This window comes from Sinocyclocheilus rhinocerous, unplaced genomic scaffold (genome assembly GCF_001515625.1).
Source record: "Sinocyclocheilus rhinocerous isolate Xijiao unplaced genomic scaffold, SAMN03320098_v1.1 scaffold711, whole genome shotgun sequence".
In the NCBI taxonomy this organism is placed as follows: Eukaryota; Metazoa; Chordata; class Actinopteri; order Cypriniformes; family Cyprinidae; genus Sinocyclocheilus; species Sinocyclocheilus rhinocerous.
Genome location: NW_015641018.1, coordinates 1,855,070 through 1,872,297, shown reverse-complemented (window position 1 = coordinate 1,872,297; position 17,228 = coordinate 1,855,070). Strand labels below are relative to the sequence as shown.

Genomic DNA, 17,228 nt, shown 5'->3' with positions numbered 1-17,228 from the left:
AGTGTCGGCTGCAGCCACTATTCCCCAGTCCAGCCCAGAGAGGGCTCCTGTTCCCACGTCCAGCCCAGAGAGGGCTCCTGTTCCCAAGTTAAGTCCAGAGAGGGCTCCTGTTCCCAAGTTAAGCCCAGAGAGGTCTTCTGTTCCCACGTCCAGCCCAGAGAGGGCTCCTATTCCCAAGTTAAGCCCAGAGAGGGCTGTGGTTCCCACGTCCAGGCCAGAAAGAGGCTCTGTTCCCAAGTCCAGCCCAGAGAGGGCCGTAGAGGCCAGGCCAAGGCCACGGAGGCCGCTCCGCCATGGCCTCCTGAACTGTCTGCTCCGCCATGGCCCTCCTGTACTGTCTGCTCCGCCATGCCCCCCTTCAATTGTCTGCTCCGCCATGGCCTCCTGGACTGCCTGCTCCGCCATGGCCCCCGGAGTTCCCTGCTCCGCCATGGCTCCCTAGTCTGCCCGCTCTGCCAAGGCTCACTGAACTGCCTGATCCACCATGGGTCCCGGAACGGGAACCGCCCTGGAGGCCGTCCGTCCCGTGTAGGCCTGTCCCTAGAGGCCTCCGGAGCGCCCACCCCCCCTCCCCTTTGGAATTTATGAGGTGCGTGGACGCGCCTTCCGGGAGGGGGAGGTAATGTCATGCCCTTGGACTGCCCCTGTGTTCCGTGTCTTGTGTTTTGCTCCCCATGTGCTCCCCATGACCCAGTTTCTCCCATGTTGATTGTGTTTATTGATTTCAGGTGTTCCTCGTTGAGTCCCTCTTCTAGTCATGAATTTAAAGAGTGTTATGTTCCTTGGTTCCTTTGTCCGGTGTCTAACGTCAATCCCCGTGCTACGTGTGTGTTCCTTCCTGTGAGTCTTTATTTGGTTAAATAAAGATTGTTCCCCTTGATACTCTCCGTCGTCTCCACGCTCCTTTGTTCCTCACAGTAGCAACCATGACAGATACTAAGTATCACAACTGGACATCAATATGCAGCAAATCAGCATATTTGAATGATTACTCAAGGATCATGTGACACTGGAGAAAAATTCAGAAAATTCAGCTTTGCCATGACAGGAATAAATAATTTTAAAATACATTACAATAAAAAAACTTTAATTTAAATTGTCATTTTTTTTCACAACATTACTGTTTTGTAATATTTTTTTCATACTTACCCAAACTTTCAAACAGTAGTGTATTTATTTTTTATGAAACATTTTTAATGTAATAGTAATATAATGTAATTTCATTTCACATATTTCATATAGAGCTGTACAGCTTGCAGTCTTTAATTTCTGTAAAAATGTTTAGATGGCCTCCTCTCTTCTTGAAGGACAATTTCTTTCAAAATAGATGATATAACAGCAATAGTCTGAGGTTAAAAATGCATAAAAATGTGTTTGCGTTTATCAAGGGACGATCCATCCACAGTCAACATTTCAGATGAGATGACAAAGTCATCTTTTGGAAATATCTGGAAAGGCCTCAACACTGACAGCACCAACAAAGATCAAAGCTCCAAAAGGTTTGGATGGAATATTCTCTCGCACACATGACGATATTCAAACATATCACTTTAATCTCACCACACGCCTGCAAACAATGCATTGGGACAATAAAAATACACAGTATTTTATGTTACAGTGGGACATGTCCAGTTTTACTCCTCCTATGGAACATTAAACTGAATTCCTACTTTTAAAAAGATCCAGAAGCCTACATTTTCATTCTCAGATCAGAGTTTGGTCATATCTGAGCCCCTTCAGCTTTATTTAAAAAATGCTAACGAATATATAGGATTGCTAAAATGTTTTTATCCCAATTTGGAATCAGCTCCCAGTAGAATTAAATAAGAATCTTAGTGGATAAAGTGAAATTCCTAGATAAAGAAATAAAGTGGATTCATCTTTAATTCATCCAGTTGGCATCCTTCAGGCTCTGCACTACATTATGAAGTCATTCCATTAGTGAACTCCTCAAACATGCTGTTCTCTTTAAAATGGAAGTGTGACTATCAGGCTCATATTATGACTGAATTTTTCATCCCTGTCACTCATAAGCTCCCTCTCCTAATGTCTCAGATGCTGATTTCCAAAGGTAAGACGCAACCCAACCCGTCTGTGCACGATCACTGTATATACACTAGTGCTGTGGGTGTCTGGCCTCCATCTTTTGGTGCTATGGTTCATGTTTCCTACATGTTCAAACCTTTTTTCCTTTTCTAAAAAAAAAACGTTGCGTCTTTCACAACAATGAAACATTTCCAGGTTCTACAAAGGGCGTCTTACTAAAAACACTGGCATCACATTGTGAGACTCAAGCTCTTTGTTCCAGAGCATTTTAGGCTTTGTGTGCATGTTTGTGTGTATTTGTTGAGAATGTTAAATGCATGGAAAAGCATGATTTTTTTGGATAGGTCAAAGGTCGAGGTTTAGCGCATGCACAATTTTAATGGAGTAGCTCACCCAAAAATCTAAATGTGCTTAAAATGTGCCCACCCTCAGGCCATCCAAGATGTAAATGAGTTTGTTTCTTCATCTGAACATTTGGAGAAATGTACAGTAGCATTACATCACTTGCTCACCAATGGATCCTCTGCAGTGAATGGGTGCCGTCAGAATGAGAGTCCAAACAGCTGATAAAAACATCACAATAATCCACAAGTAATTTGTTGGTTCCAGCTAAAATATGAGTCATATATCAGGAGAGAAATATATACACATCAAGCACACCTTACAAGCAAAAACAGTTCATGTTGGTGTATTTTGATGTGAGAGGACAAGTTGGGATTTTTCACTAGAGGTGATGGAGGTAGGGATTATGGACTATTTATGGATTATTTTGGCCAGAAATTATGATTTAAAGGTCATTTAAACCTTGATGGATTTGTTTCTTACAAACAGCTTTTTACTTCACAAGATGCTGATGGACTGGAGTGGTGTGGATTATTGTGATGTTTTTATCAGCTGTTTGGACTCTCATTCTGACGGCACCCATTCACTGCAGAGGATCCTTTGGTGAGCAAGTGATGTAATGCTACATTTCTCCAAATCTGTTCTGATGAGGAAACAAATTCATATTCATCTTGGATGGCCTGAGGGTTGAGTAGATTTCAGTTTTGGGTGAACTATTCCTTCAACTCACTGAGGTCAGGTAGACCTGTAAAATAGGGCTGTCAAAGTTAACACATGCAATTAATTAAATGTACTTCATGCTGTTTCTTTTTTTGTTTTAACACTGATAATGCTTTTATTTAATTTGACATAACCATTTCATTTTGTTGTGTGAATCGGAATACTCAGAGCTGATTTGAACTAATCACTTTTTTTTGTTTTTTTTACATTTTTAATAAAAAATTGTTTAGTATGTTTATTTAGCCTTTTGAGTTAAGGGGATAGTTAGCATGTTCTCATAATTTACAGTTAGTCATTGTGAAGCCAATTTTGGCCCTATAATGTAGGTCAAACCAATACACACACACAATCTCTTGTGGAACTCAATATTTTTTCTCAGTAAATTCTGTATGTAGTATATTTACATTTACATTTAGTCATTTTGCAGACGCTTTTATCCAAAGCCACTTACAAAAGAGAACAATAGAAGCAATCAAAACCAACAAAAGAGCAATAATATGTAAGTGCTGTGACAAGTCTCGGTTAGTCTCGCAGTACATGTTTTTATTATAATTTTTTAATAATAAATAAAGAGAAAAAAGCATAATAGAAAATGAATAGAGAATGCTAGTGTTAGAGGGTCAATTTTTAAAAATAAATAAAATAAGTCAAAAGAATAGAGGATGCTAGTGTTAGAGGGTAATTATTTTTTAAATCAGAAGAAAACAAGTAGTTAAATAAAAATAGAACTGAGTGCAAGTGTTATAGGGTCAAGTATATTATTTTTTTTATTAATCAGACTCATATGGTCTGTTTAACAGAGGGTGAAATTTAAGTCTAGAATGATTATACATATGCATATATGTTCCGCTATGAGAGCCATCAACACAATAATTACACATTTATTTATTTTTTTCCAAAAAAAGAAACAAATGCATTAACAGGTTAATTGTGAAATAAATGTTCAATATTAATTAATATTTAAATTGTTTAAATATGATACTTATTTAAATGTTTAAATATTAAATAATTTGAATATGAATGATTTAGTTATTAATTTCAGTAATCAATTAAATATTTTAATCACCTGAAAGCACTAATAAATCAATCTTTTGATCGTAAATAATGAGCTCACACAAAACAGCTTGTATTCTTTTGTTTTAACAGCACACTCTAGTCGTTCACAGTTTCTCATCAGCTTTTTGACTACCAAAGTCTGTTTTTCTCCATGATGATGTGAGTCTTTCTGTTATTCTGCAGCTCAGCAGTTGAAGTTGCCATTGAACATAAAAGAGGTGATGAAGAGGAGGAGGCAGATTTGGATAGAGAGACGAGTTTGTGAGTTCACGTATTTCGAAACACTCTGTATCGTGCCACACTGCAAGCACCACTAAATGCTTCTGTTCTGTAGGTCTGTGTGTGCCAGTCTGTGCTAAGGCACCTTGTTATATTTACATTTTTTTTATGTGTGTGTGTATGGAGATGTTTGTTTCGAACATTTGAATATGTGTGTTTGAATTTGCCGCCCACAAGGAGGATTGTTGGGTTGTGTGTTTTTCCAGTCCAATTGTAGTCAAATTGTAGTTTCACCTATATATAGAACTTTAAAAAATGTAAGGTTACTTTTGTTTTCAACTGGGTAGAGTGTTTTTTGTATGTTTTATATATATTTTTTAAAGTAGATCCTATTGAAATTCCTTGTCTGAATATGTTTATTATATAAAATCCATTCTTTTTTGTTATGCATAAATGATAAATATTAATTTGCTGGCATAGCTAAAATATCATAATAGTTAGAAGCAATTTCTGACAGAAGATGCAAATGTAGTTCTATCAGCTTTTTCAGTGTCTGTGCGTCGAAATATTCTCCGCATCACTTCATAAGATACTTGATGTTAACATTTACTACTTACGAACAGTGACCAATATTTTTAAAAGTACTTTTATGAACAGTTTTCTCATTTTGTGAATCTTATGGTACGAGTTCCCTAAAAACGCAAACATATGAGCCAGGACTGTGCTCGTTTTAGCCTACAAAGTTTTCTCCTGAACTTCTTGATATGAATCACATCCATATTCAGAAAAGTCATGTGTTGATCTGGACTGTTTTCTTTTTCTTTTTTTTTTTTTTACATTTTTTTTTTTTGAAAATGATATTACAAAGCTTTATCTCATTTTGTGTAGCACTCCAACATGCAAATAATAGTAAACATATATTTTGTTAAAACATTGCAAACAATATAACTGTATAGTGCGTTTTCACAATGTTTCTGAGTGTCAGGGCATCTGTCTCCTCTACAAGACTCATTTGCAAGCCAAGAAGAGACCTCATCGCTCGAACGAACGAACGAATTACACTAGTACTGCCGATAATACAAAAATCATACAAGAAATGCAATAATATTCCTTTTCATAAGAGGGGCATTATACCGTGCACTAACCAGAGACAAATCTACCATTTATCATCAACACATGTACATGTGATTCTGTATTTTGTCTATGTGTATAATCCTAAATAACAAAGTTATGTGGATAGATTTAAATATGTATGGGGGGGGGGAGTTTTTGTCAGTGTTATTACAGTGTTTTGCCATTTTCCACGTTGGTTGACAAAACTACGACACGCACATCTACAGTGGGTACGGAAAGTATTCAGACCCCCTTAAATTTTTCACTCTTTGTTATATTGCAGCCATTTGCTAAAATCATTTAAGTTAATTTTTTTCCTCATTAATGTACACACAGCACCCCATATTGACAGAAAAACACAGAATTGTTGACATTTTTGCAGATTTATTAAAAAAAAAAAACTGAAATATCACATGCTCAGTATTTAGAGTAGAAGCACCCTTTTGATCTAATACAGCCATGAGTCTTTGGGAAAGATGCAACAAGTTTTTCACACATGGATTTGGGGATCCTCTGCCATTCCCTCTTGCAGATCCACTCCAGTTCTGTCAGGTTGGATGGTAAACGTTGGTGGACAGCCATTTTTAGGTCTCTCCAGAGATGCTCAATTGGGTTTAAGTCAGGGCTCTGGCTGGGCCATTCAAGAACAGTCACAGAGTTGTTGTGAAGCCACTCCTTCGTTATTTTAGCTGTGTGCTTAGGGTCATTGTCTTGTTGGAAGGTAAACCTTCAGCCCAGTCTGAGGTCCTGAGCACTCTGGAGAAGGTCAAAAATGTCAACAATTCTGTTTTTCTGTCAAGATGGGGTGCTGTGTGTACATTGAGGAAAAAAAATTAACTTAAATGATTTTAGCAAATGGCTGCAATATAACAAAGAGTGAAAAATTTAAGGGGGTCTGAATACTTTCCGTACCCACTGTATGTCAGGCACATGTCAGCAGCAAGTTCTGTTGATTTCACTGTAAAATAAGCATTACTTCCTGAAAACAGTCTCTGTTGTTTATTAAATTATTCATTCAAATGAACGTGTATCATTACAACTGTGAGCAATTTTCATCACAATAAATGTGACTGCAAATAAACTGATGCTAAAGTGTGTTTTTGCAATGGTTTATATTTACTACCGAGTCAATAGGAATATTTTATCAGTCCCTAAAGTGTCATGTAAGTTTAACACACGATTAACGAGTTATTCAAATGTCCATGTGTATAAGGGATGTATCCTGAAGTCCAGCTCTGTTTGTAATTCAGGATTGATGACGTTGCAAAATAACTCCAAAAAAGCCGTTCCTCATGTATATGTTCTGTAGAAATAGGGTTGCCACATAGGTTTATTCATCATGATTGTTGTTGTTGCCTATTGCTGCAAGGGCATGTATCGAAATGATACCGTTTAAAGAAGCTGAAGCATTCAGGCGCGATCGAACCTGAACAATAAAAGATCTGAGAAATCAGTTTCACTTGTTTTGTGTTTTGCCTTTGGAGGAGCTCCATTTTTTTCAATAGAGCCATTTAGTAGTCCTAAAACCTGGAAGAGAATTAGGCCTAGCAGTTTGGAAATGTCCAATGTTCCAATGAATTCATCACTGTGTCAGTGTTTTATTCGCAAGAACAACAAAGTGACGAAACGCGCCGTGTGGAGCAGTTTGTCCGTTTAGGGCTACTGTAGAAACATGGTGGCGACTTCCATGTAAGGGGACCCGCGGTGTATGTAGATATAAATTGCTCAATCTAAGGTAATAAAAACATAACGGTTCATTAAGTAAGGTCTTTATACACCTCTGAAAACATAGTTATGTATATTATATTGCATTTCTGTCAATAGATCGATGTAAATATTACACATTGCACCTTTAAGAAAGGTTCATTTTGGAGCTTGTTATAAAGGTTACTTTTGGATTTCTGAGTAATATCGTTTTTTTTATATATATATAATTCTTTAACGTTGTGTTATAAAGGTACACGCAATTATACCTCAATCGTGAAATGTACGAAACACCTAAATAGATATTATATTGCTAAATAAGGACCACAACGTGAGTTTATACTCTTGACGCATCACGTGAAACTTTTTTTTTTTTTTTTTGTGGTTTCAAGGTTCAGATTTATGTGCATTTATTTTTGTTGAAGAACAGAACTCTTCAAATGATGTTAACCACAGACATTATTTTACTCATAAATCTTAAACCGATATTTTAAAAACCGGAAATTCTCGAGGGAATTTTGCGTTTGGCTTACAAATCGACGTCATGGCTAAGCAGCTCTGCAACGTTTTCCCCTTTTATCTGTTTATGCTAAACATCTCAGACAAGTCAGAGAAAACATTTGAATTGAAATTGTACACTTATTAAAAGACATAAAATGCAATGCAATTCTTCATGTGCGTTAATCTGCCGAAAGGTGTTATAAATGACACAGTACGACAACAGCCTCCTTATCCTCGTTTCAACAGCTGGATTAAGTAATGGTGGATAATTTCTCGGAAAGCCAATTGGTAAGGTATTAACATATGTAATTTTGTAACATATCATGCGTTCAATGTGTCAATTTAGAAGTAAATATGCAGGTGCATCTCAATAAATTAGAATGTCGTGGAAAAGTTAATTTATTTCAGTAATTCAACTCAAATTGTGAAACTCGTGTATTAAATAAATTCAGTGCACACAGACTGAAGTAGTTTAAGTCTTTGGTTCTTTTAATTTGTGCATTGAATTTATTTAATACACAAGTTTCACAATTTGAGTTGAATTACTGAAATAAATGAACTTTTCCACGACATTCTAATTTATTGAGATGCACCTGTAAAATCATATGCAGTATTTTGAGTCAGTGTGTCCAGCAGGAGGCGCTGCAGTACAGGCTTTATTGCTCTTGTCAGTAAGTGGACCTACATCGCCATCTGGCGGTGAACATTTAGTAGGTCAATTGTCTCTATGCAATTATCTAAACATTTATTTCAGCGACTTTTCCATTTGCAACAGTCTTGTTTTATGTAATCATTTTATTTTATAAAATATATTTTATTTTATAATAGAGTGACGCTGTGAAGTGCAGAACACATTTAGCAGGGATGTTGAAAGAATTCTAAGTGGCTGTTTGGGAAAATAAATAAATAAGAATAAATGACACCATCATGAAAGCAAGATAAACGCTCAGCACTATTCTTAATTTGATTTAATGAGTAATACATGTGTGATAAGTTTGCATGTTATGGCAGGAGCACAGATAGCGTCCCATCACCGAGAGTTTCCAAGGAGATGATCTGGCTCCCAAGGGCAATGTCGTCAAGAAAGATGCTAGCAGCTCATCAGCTCACATCAAAATGTGGAAAAGAGCCAAGCTCAGTCAAACGCTGATGCTGCTCCTCAACAACAACAAAAAGTAAGTAAATAAAGAAAAAATACAAATGTGGAATTTAACATAATTGTATAGAATGATATTTATAATATTTAGAAATGGTTTGATATATTTAAAATATTGACATTCAGTCTTTTCAAATATGCATAATAATAATAAATTTTTTAATTATTATTATTATTATTGCTATTATAATTAAATAATTACCGGTATTAGTAGTAGTGTAAAATTAAATGATGAGGATGATGAGTATAATTATTATTTTTAATGCATGCTTGTGTGTATTTGCAGATTTACATATAAGTATTAAGGATTCAGATAAGTGCATGTTTATGTACTGTCACTTTATCACTGTATTATCTGTCCTATGCACCAAAATTAATGTTGAAAAAAGCAACACTAATGAATTACATTGTTCAGTATGGTAATAATGTTAAATATAATTTTTTGTGCATTTATTAATAATGTATTAATTTAATACATTGAACAATTTAATGGCAACAATGAATATGATATACATTTGACTATTGCAATACAGGCTGTTTGCATTAATGATAATACATTTAATAATAATAATAATTATTATTATTATTTATTTTGTATTATATCGTTTTATTATGTTATATTAAGAATGTATATAATATAATATAATAGTGTTTAATAGTGTTTAATTAATGAAACATTACAAGTACAGGACTATTACACTGCAGGCTGTATGCACAAGGCTCCATTCCACTGAATCCATTGTTCCAGGTTTTGTGTGAAAGGAGCTCTGTGTCTCTCTGAAGGCAGGTACTGTAGCCTCCCTCTGATTCCCTTCCACAGTCTTTAGGGTAGAAGCCATAGAGCTGGTGTGAGAGCCGGGTAAAGTCCAGCCAGCATCACTCAGGCGCTGAGATTCACAATGAATGATTAACATCACAAAAGCCTCTCCGCACCTCCACGCTGTAGAACAAAAGAGCCGGATTCATCGGCCAGTGTCACCGGCTCGCTCTTGTGTCTTCATTCAGAGTCTCCATCAAGGGCTGGGAGTGGCTGCTGTCTTTGTGAGAGCGGAGCGGGGAAGCCCTCGGGTGAGCTGCGGAGGAGAGGAGCGGAGAGCAGAGAGGCCGGCGTTCACACCCTGAGATGCTCTGCAGGCTGGAGGAGGAAGAGGAGATGTCTCTACTGGAGCGACAGCAGAGGGTGGACTGTATCATCACCCATGTTGGTGAGTGGATTATTCACTGCTGAGGCTGATGGGGGGGTGTTACAGCTGTGAGTGATCTGTCCAGCGCTAATTCAGATGCATTTAGGGGAAACCGTGAGGTGAGGTTTCCTGATGGCCGGTGATAGAAATAAAGCTGGATGTGCTTTATTTTAACGTTAAATGTCATGCTGTTACACACAGAATGTGAACATGAACTATTCAAAGCGGAAATTGCAGAATTATTGCAGAATTTTATTGGTTTCTTTTATTTGACTGTGGAGGTTATAGCTATGTCTTTGCATAGATATTACAAGCTCATTTTGTTTCTGATTTGGCTCCTATTTGTTTCAAAATCACATACTTCAATTAATTCAATTAAAATTGCCTTTTCAGCAAATTCAGAAAATAAATACAGCTTAGTCATATTCAGATATAGCTCCTTAGCAAAATAAATAGATATTAGGTATTACTATAGATATTATTATTATTATCACTCCTCCTCCTCCAACTACTACTAATTATTATTATTATTATTCATGCATATTTGTGTGTACTTATAGATTTACACAAGGATTTAAATATTTTCATAGTTACATTTGCTACTGCATTACCAACCCAAAGAACCAAGATTAATATTTTTAAAAAGAAAGCAAATTAATTACTTTGTTCAATAATAATAATAATAATATTAATAGTATTACACATTATGTATTTATTAATAGTAGGCTATATCATTAAATTAAATATAAATAAGGTGTGCAATATAATGTAATAGAATAGAATAATATTTAGTATTAATATTAATATAATACGTTTTAAAAGCTATAAATAGGGCTCCATTCCATTGAATCCATAGCAGAAAGCACAGATTTTAGAGTATCAAAGTGCAAAAATGTGTTTTAATTTTATTAGTTAGATTTGATCATTTAATTACTTTTCTATTTAGAGTTGTTGAATAAGATTATGGCATCTGTTTGTGTCAGAATCACATGCCTTAATTTGACATATTTTTTCAGAAAATAAATTCAGAAAATAAATGCGGCTTATGAAGCAATTCACTGAATGATTTGTTAAAAATCAGCTTAGTTAAATCTGCTTGAATAGGAAATCTGTGTATTTTAAACCCATCTTCGCTCTGGGAAGTTGTATTTTTCATCTTGCTGTACCATAAAAAGCATGGGAATATCCAGGTGCTTCCCCATGCCAGCGAGTGAAGTAGGTTATTGTGCCATGCTGCTGTTCCCGCTGTCCTGCCTGAGAGAGAGAGAGGCGCTGCTGCCGCCCCCACTGCAGCCCTCGGGGGACGTAAAGGCCGTTGCCATGGAAACTGAGATGGGCCAGTTCAGCCATATTGATTCACGTAGACACTCCGTGCTTTAAACACACTCTCGCTGCTTCCTAAGTTCATTATCCGCATTATAACACACCACTGCTTGAGCCGACTGAAACCCAGCAGGCTTTTTAAACAATGGTTCAACCATTTGTTTTCGGTTCACTGCACTGAACTGGACTTTAGAAGTTAGAAGTATCCAAACGTTGTAAAAAATGTTTAACTTATCGGACGGCCTCTCAAACCTGCCTTTGGTTTCGGGGCAAACAACAGACAACTGATAGAGTTATTTCTGGCTCTGTTTTGCTCAGAGGAAATCAGCATTAGCAGCATCTCTCCGGTGATCCATCAGAGCATCGACCTCTCTGAGTGAGTCACAGATGTGACCGTCCAGCCCTGTAACAGCAAGATGACTAAACACACCGAGAGCTTTCGCGCTCTGATTGGTCAGATGTGACGTCGCTCTCCTGTTAAATTCAATTTCTCGGTATAGAGCTCGTGAATATTGAACATGCCAGATGAGCTGTCAAGCATTCTGTAAAATAACAGCAGCTGAGCCTAATGCAGTTACATTTGCATATATAAGCTGAAATTCATATTTACACAGCTTTTTAAAAGTTATTAAAAACATTAATAGCTTTCCTCTGTATTAAATGGATAATAAAGGCATTTATAATGTTACATAAATGCTGTTCTTTTGATCTTTCTGTTCATCGAAGAATCCTGTATCAGGGTTTCCACAAAAATATTAAGCAGCACAACTGTTTTTAATATTGATAATAATTAGAAGTGTTTCTTAAGCACTCATTTTTCTGAAGGATCATGTGACACTGAAGACTGGAGTAATGATGCTGAAAATTCAGCTTTGCATCACAGGAATAAATTATATTTTAAAATATATTTAATAGAAAAGGGTTATTTTAAATGTTAATAATATTGGTGACCACAAGAGACTTCTTTCCAAAACATTAAAAAAATTACCAACCACAAACTTTTAAATGGAAGTATAAAAAATATTGGAGACATTGGAGTATATTTCATCTGTTTTTCTTCACTTTTAAAGATGAATGTGGCAAAATCGTGGCTTTTTGGTGATGCTAAACGTAGTACAGGTTTGACATGGTTTAAAAAAAAAGGAGAACATGTTAACTGCATCACAACAACATTACTGCAATGTTAGAAAATACTTTTTATTTTTAACTTTTTGTTTTTGGTAACTTTATTTTCTGGTGTCCTTGTTACACGTTACATGTACTTACCATTATAATAACAATAAATTATACATAATTACATGCAAGCAACCCTAAACCAAACCCTCATCCTAACCCTAACCATATAGTAAGTACATGTAGTTAATATTACTCAGTACTTAAAGGGGTCGTCGGATGCCCATTGTCTCAGGGCGGAGCTAAGGTAAGACGCCAGTCCAGTCTGTCAAACTATCGTGGGAGGGGCCTGTTTTTGTGACATCACACAGACATGCATCTGAGATCGGCTCGATTTGAGAAAGGGGTAAAGATTTTAGTAGATTAACAAAAAAAACACTGGGTGGATTTTTATCATTTTAGGGTGGTTGTGTACACACACTGCCAACACACATTTCAGTTCAAACAACTTGTAAAAGTGCATGTAGCATCCTATGACCCCTTTACATATATAATTACACTGTAACAAGGACACCGTAATAACCCGTTTTTTTTATGTTACGAAGATCTTTTCGTGACTTTATAACAAAGTTGTTTTTGTTTTGTTCTATTTTTTTAGACTGACTTGACTTTGAGAGTCTGCACTTTAATCAGACAGTCATTCTGACTCCAGTGCTGCTTAAAATATGTTTAAAATAATAATAATAATAATAAACGTCACCCTAAACTAATCAGGATAAAGGGATTAACACAAACAAGCCAAATACTGGGCGTGGGTACAGAGATAAAACACACAGCATCACACACACAAGCTTAAGCACACACACATCGTCTGAATTTCAGAACACAAATCAGTATCATTCATATCATAGCAGTATTTTTCACAGAAGTTGTTTTTCTGTACACTATCTTTCAAAAGTTAAGACTTTTTAATGTTTTTGAAACATTGCTCACCAAGGCTGCATTTATTTGATCAAAAATGCAGTAAAAACAGTAATATTTTAAAATATTATTAAAAAAAATGTATATTACAGTTTTCTTTTTTAATATATTTTAAAATGCAATTTATTCCTGTGAAGCAAAGCTGAATTTTCAGCATCATTACTCCATGTCTTCAGTGTCACATGATCCTTCAGAAATCATTCTGATACGCTGATTTAAGAAACATTTTTATTATTATCATGTTGAAAAGCAGTTGTGCTGCTTAATTTTTTGTTGGAAATTGTGAATAGAAAGTTCAAAAGAAAAGCATTTTTTGAAATATAAATATTTAGTAACACTTTATTTTAAGGTGTCCTTGTTATATGTGCTTGATATTATAATAACAATAAATTATGCATAATTACATGCCCTAAAAACCAAACCCTAATCCTAACCCTAACCAAGTACATGTAGTTCATTAATATTACTCAGTACTTAAATGCATAATTACATTGTAACAAGGACACCTTAAAATAAAGTGTAACCAAATATTTTATAACATGATAAACGGTTTGATCCTGACTGCATTTTGCCCCTAAAAATTCTATATACAGCCTAAAAACCTTGAACTGGGCTTCATTCCAAGCTGCCTGCAATAAGCCAGTATCTCCAAAGACTTGGCCTCACAATAAAACGGCAGCAGTGACGCTCAACAGCTAATCCAAAAAGGTGAACAATAGGAAGGTCATTGTACTTCCTTCCCTCCACACCAACCCCTCCCCCTCTCTCCGCCTCCATTTGCTTTTGTGTGCCCCTCTGTATAATATCTGTTATAGCTTCATGTTCAATCAATAGCTATCAATATTGCATACTCACACTGCTATGTTAGATTGCTCAGATACAGGAAGTTCTCCTAGTTCTCAGAAATCAAATGAGGCCTTGGTGACATCCAGTACCTTTGCAGAAACCATGTGATTTGTTTTATTACATTCATTTTATCTGGATTTCTTTTAAGCCATTTTGATGTAGGGAGGTCTTGTCTCATTACACACAAGCATAAAAGTTTTATCACAAGCTCAGTGTGAGATTGATTCTTGGAAGAGCTTGCACCGTTAAACACGTTTTCTCAGCTAATGGAATCCATTAGATTGTCAATCACTGAAGCTTTATAACATTACCCTCTCATCCTCTCTCATTGTGCTGAGGAGTGTTTCTCAGTCTTTCTCATGGATGCTGAATCCTGTACGATAGAGGAAGACAGAGAAGTAGGCGTTAGTGAGTGTCCCGTATTCACCACTATATGACATCCATATCAGGTTTACCACAGAAATCCTCTTAAAATAAGAGTCCTGTAATCAGATTACATGCTGTTTTTATATGGCAGACTTTATCTGAAAACACACCCTGGTGTCATAATCTGAAGCCACAGACATACAATATCAATTCATCTTACATCTGTCTGTTATGTCTCATACTGTAAGTACTAATGGTCTCAAGATTAGAAGTTAATGCATAGTAGGCATTAGATTTGTGAATGGTGGTTGCCTGTGTAAAAGTCAGCATCATGATGCTGGTGTGTTGCAGGTGGTTGCCAGTGTGTTGCTTTTTGGTTGATATAGTGTTTTTTTTATTTTGTTGCATGTTGCTATGTGGTTGCTAGGGTCAGGACTTTGGGTCACTTTTTTAATCTAAGTGGATCGTCCGAGGATGGTCCTCGAGAGGACTTCACTGTCTTTTTGGAGTGGATACTGGCGAGACACAGATCCACTCCCGACCCAGTGCCCAGCCTACCATCTCCCCGCGGTGCAGAGCATCAGCCCGAGCCCACCGATGACGGAGAGCCCATCACCGCCGCGATCAACGAGTCAGCGCAATGCCGAGCAACTGATTGGAAGTGCCCAGCCCACCATCTCCCCGCGGTGCGGAGCATCAGCCCGAGCCCACCGATGACGGAGAGCCTAATCCCGCCGCGATCAACAAGCCAGCGCAACACGGAGCGACTGAGCGGAGGATCGCCCCGGAGTTAGAGCCGAACCCGTCAGACCAGGTGCGAGAGCTGGCGACAATGTCCGCCACAAGGGAGAAAGCCGCGGACGGTGTGAGCGCGGCGAGGAGCTCCGCCCCCTGCACCTTATGGCTGTGGCCTGGGTCCAGCTGGGCTCCTCCTGCTCCAAGCCCCTCCTGTCTCTGTCCGTCCTCCTCCTGATCCTCCTCCCAAGCTCCCACCTATGCCTCCCTCTGTTGTTGTCACGGTGCGAGGACGCACCTTCTGGGAGGGGGTGAAATGTCAGACGGCGCGGCAAATGTGCCACACCGAAGAGGAGAGGGCTCCAGTCCCCGAATTCAGTCCAGAGCGCCCTCCAGTTCCCGCTCCTCGAAAGCGCCCTCAAGTGTCCGTGCCCCCGTAGTCCTTCCTGTGTTTCCTTATTTGGTCATGTTCCTGTCCTCATCTAGTTTGATTATGTTCCATTGTTGTCACCTGTGTTCCCCTGATTGCCCTGTGTTTAAAAGTCCTAGTCTGTTCAGTTTGCGTTTGTCAGGTCTACTTGTTTCTATGTGTTTGCCCAGCTCCTATTGTGGATTATCCCATGTTTTCATCATTAAAGACTGTGAATGCTACTCCGTGTCTCCTACTTTCTTCCCGCAGCAGCGTAACGTGAAAATCATAATGTAAATTTTGTTCTGTTTGTTTATTCATTCATTCATTCGTTCATTTTTATGATAATACTATTTTTATTATGGTCTTCATATTTAATATTAATGCTATAATATAATTATTTAATTATATAGTATAATATATAATTTTGTATTATATATAATTATATAATTATTAATATTTTATATTCTCATTATTAATAATATTTTAAAATATTAATATTAAATGTTTATTATTATATTGTTGTTGTTATTGTTAATAAGAATAGTAGTAATAATAATAAATAAAACTATGGCAAAAATGTATTAATGCTATAATATAAAAGTCGGTAAATGTGTAGTAATAATAATAATAATTAATATTAATAATAATAATTAATATTATTATTATTAATACATTTATCTTATTATTATTATTATTGTTAATAAGAATAACAACAACAATAATATTAGAAAACATAAAACCATGTAAAGTCAATAGAATAAAATTTATTATGAATGCTATAATATCAAATTTGATATATGTATTAAATAATAATAATTTTAACAATACTACTACTGTCACGGGCAGGGTGTTCCAGAGATCAGGCAGGACGACGAAGATGACGAATAAAAGGATATTTAATGATATGACAACAGGAGATCCAGACAGGGTAGACATCAACACACAGGGTAACATTCACAATAACCGACAAACTAGAATACAAGAGACAGGAACTAATATAGGGCAGATAACGAGGGGCAGACAGGTGAGCACAATGAGGTGATTAACTGATAATGAGAACAGGAACAACCAAATAAGGACACAGAGGGAGAAACCACAATCGACAGTCCACAGGGGTGTGACAGATCGCCCCCCTCCCGGAAGGCGCGACCTCGCGCCGTGGAGACAGAGGGAGGGACGGAGGGGGACTTAGGAGGAGGACAAAGGAGGGGATGTGGGATGGTGACAGGGGAAGGCACTGGCAGGCATGGCAGGCAGACATGACAGGTGGAGGCTCCGGCAGAGGACGGATATCCGGGAGGAGGCCGGACTAGGGGGACCAGGGGGGCGACGAAGGAGGGAGGAGCCAGGGAGGAGACAGGAGGGACCTGGAGCAGGAGGAGCTCAGCAGGACCCAGGCCACAGCCATAAC

The 17,228-nt window shown here is 37.3% G+C and overlaps 2 protein-coding genes across 2 annotated transcripts in view; both read left to right on the top strand.

Annotated features, from left to right (window-relative positions):
• The window catches only part of slc4a10a (solute carrier family 4 member 10a), a 42,390-nt gene extending 36,617 nt beyond the window's left edge, over positions 1–5,773 (top strand). The window contains exons 23-24 of the mRNA XM_016570142.1: positions 1,389–1,499; positions 4,348–5,773. Coding sequence (XP_016425628.1) covers positions 1,389–1,499; positions 4,348–4,429 — 193 coding nt within the window. The 3' untranslated portion in view covers positions 4,430–5,773. The remainder of the gene's footprint in view (positions 1–1,388; positions 1,500–4,347) is intronic.
• Positions 5,774–9,705: 3,932 nt separating this feature from the next.
• Positions 9,706–17,228, top strand: part of mcf2l2 (MCF.2 cell line derived transforming sequence-like 2) — a 67,296-nt gene continuing 59,773 nt past the window's right edge. The window contains exon 1 of the mRNA XM_016570033.1: positions 9,706–10,062. Coding sequence (XP_016425519.1) covers positions 9,981–10,062 — 82 coding nt within the window. The 5' untranslated portion in view covers positions 9,706–9,980. The remainder of the gene's footprint in view (positions 10,063–17,228) is intronic.